At 69.3% G+C, this 414-nt stretch overlaps 1 protein-coding gene across 5 annotated transcripts in view; it reads right to left on the bottom strand.

The window, feature by feature from the left end:
* Positions 1 to 190, bottom strand: part of COL26A1 (collagen type XXVI alpha 1 chain) — a 172,047-nt gene extending 171,857 nt beyond the window's left edge. For all 5 annotated transcript variants that reach the window (XM_014308859.2, XM_031060595.1, XM_031060596.1 and 2 more), the window contains exon 1: positions 39 to 190. In XM_014308859.2, coding sequence (XP_014164334.1) covers positions 39 to 190 — 152 coding nt within the window. The remainder of the gene's footprint in view (positions 1 to 38) is intronic.
* Between the last annotated feature and the right edge of the window lie 224 nt (positions 191 to 414).

Here is a 414-nt window from a genome sequence, read left to right as displayed (position 1 = left end):
CAGCCTCCTCGCCCGGAGGCGAACCCGGTCTTACTCACCGGCGACTGGCGAAGCCGCTGCCCGGCGAGCCGGAGCTCTGCTCTGGGCAGTTGTGCTGCAGGGTTGATGCTGGGAATTGATAGAGGAAGCCAGTGCCCAGCGCGCATCCGTGCAGGCAGCAGCACCAGGACAAGAAAAGAGCGAGCTGCATTTTTGCAAGAACGGGGTTTTCCTACCGCCTCCCCCTTTCCCTCTTACACTGCACGGCAGGCGCAGGGCCACACCGCGCTCCCCCCGCCGGGGTCACGGCGGGATCCCGCGGCACGGAGGAGCCTTGGGAGCGGGGAGCAGGGGCAGGGCTGCCGGGCACAGGGGATGACCGCTCCGGCTGCCAAAGGGAAGCCCCGACCCTCGGGAAGCCCCGCGCCGGCGGCG

Source organism: Geospiza fortis, unplaced genomic scaffold (genome assembly GCF_000277835.1).
Source record: "Geospiza fortis unplaced genomic scaffold, GeoFor_1.0 scaffold425, whole genome shotgun sequence".
NCBI classification, from domain to species: Eukaryota; Metazoa; Chordata; class Aves; order Passeriformes; family Thraupidae; genus Geospiza; species Geospiza fortis.
This window is presented reverse-complemented; position numbering and strand designations above follow the sequence as displayed.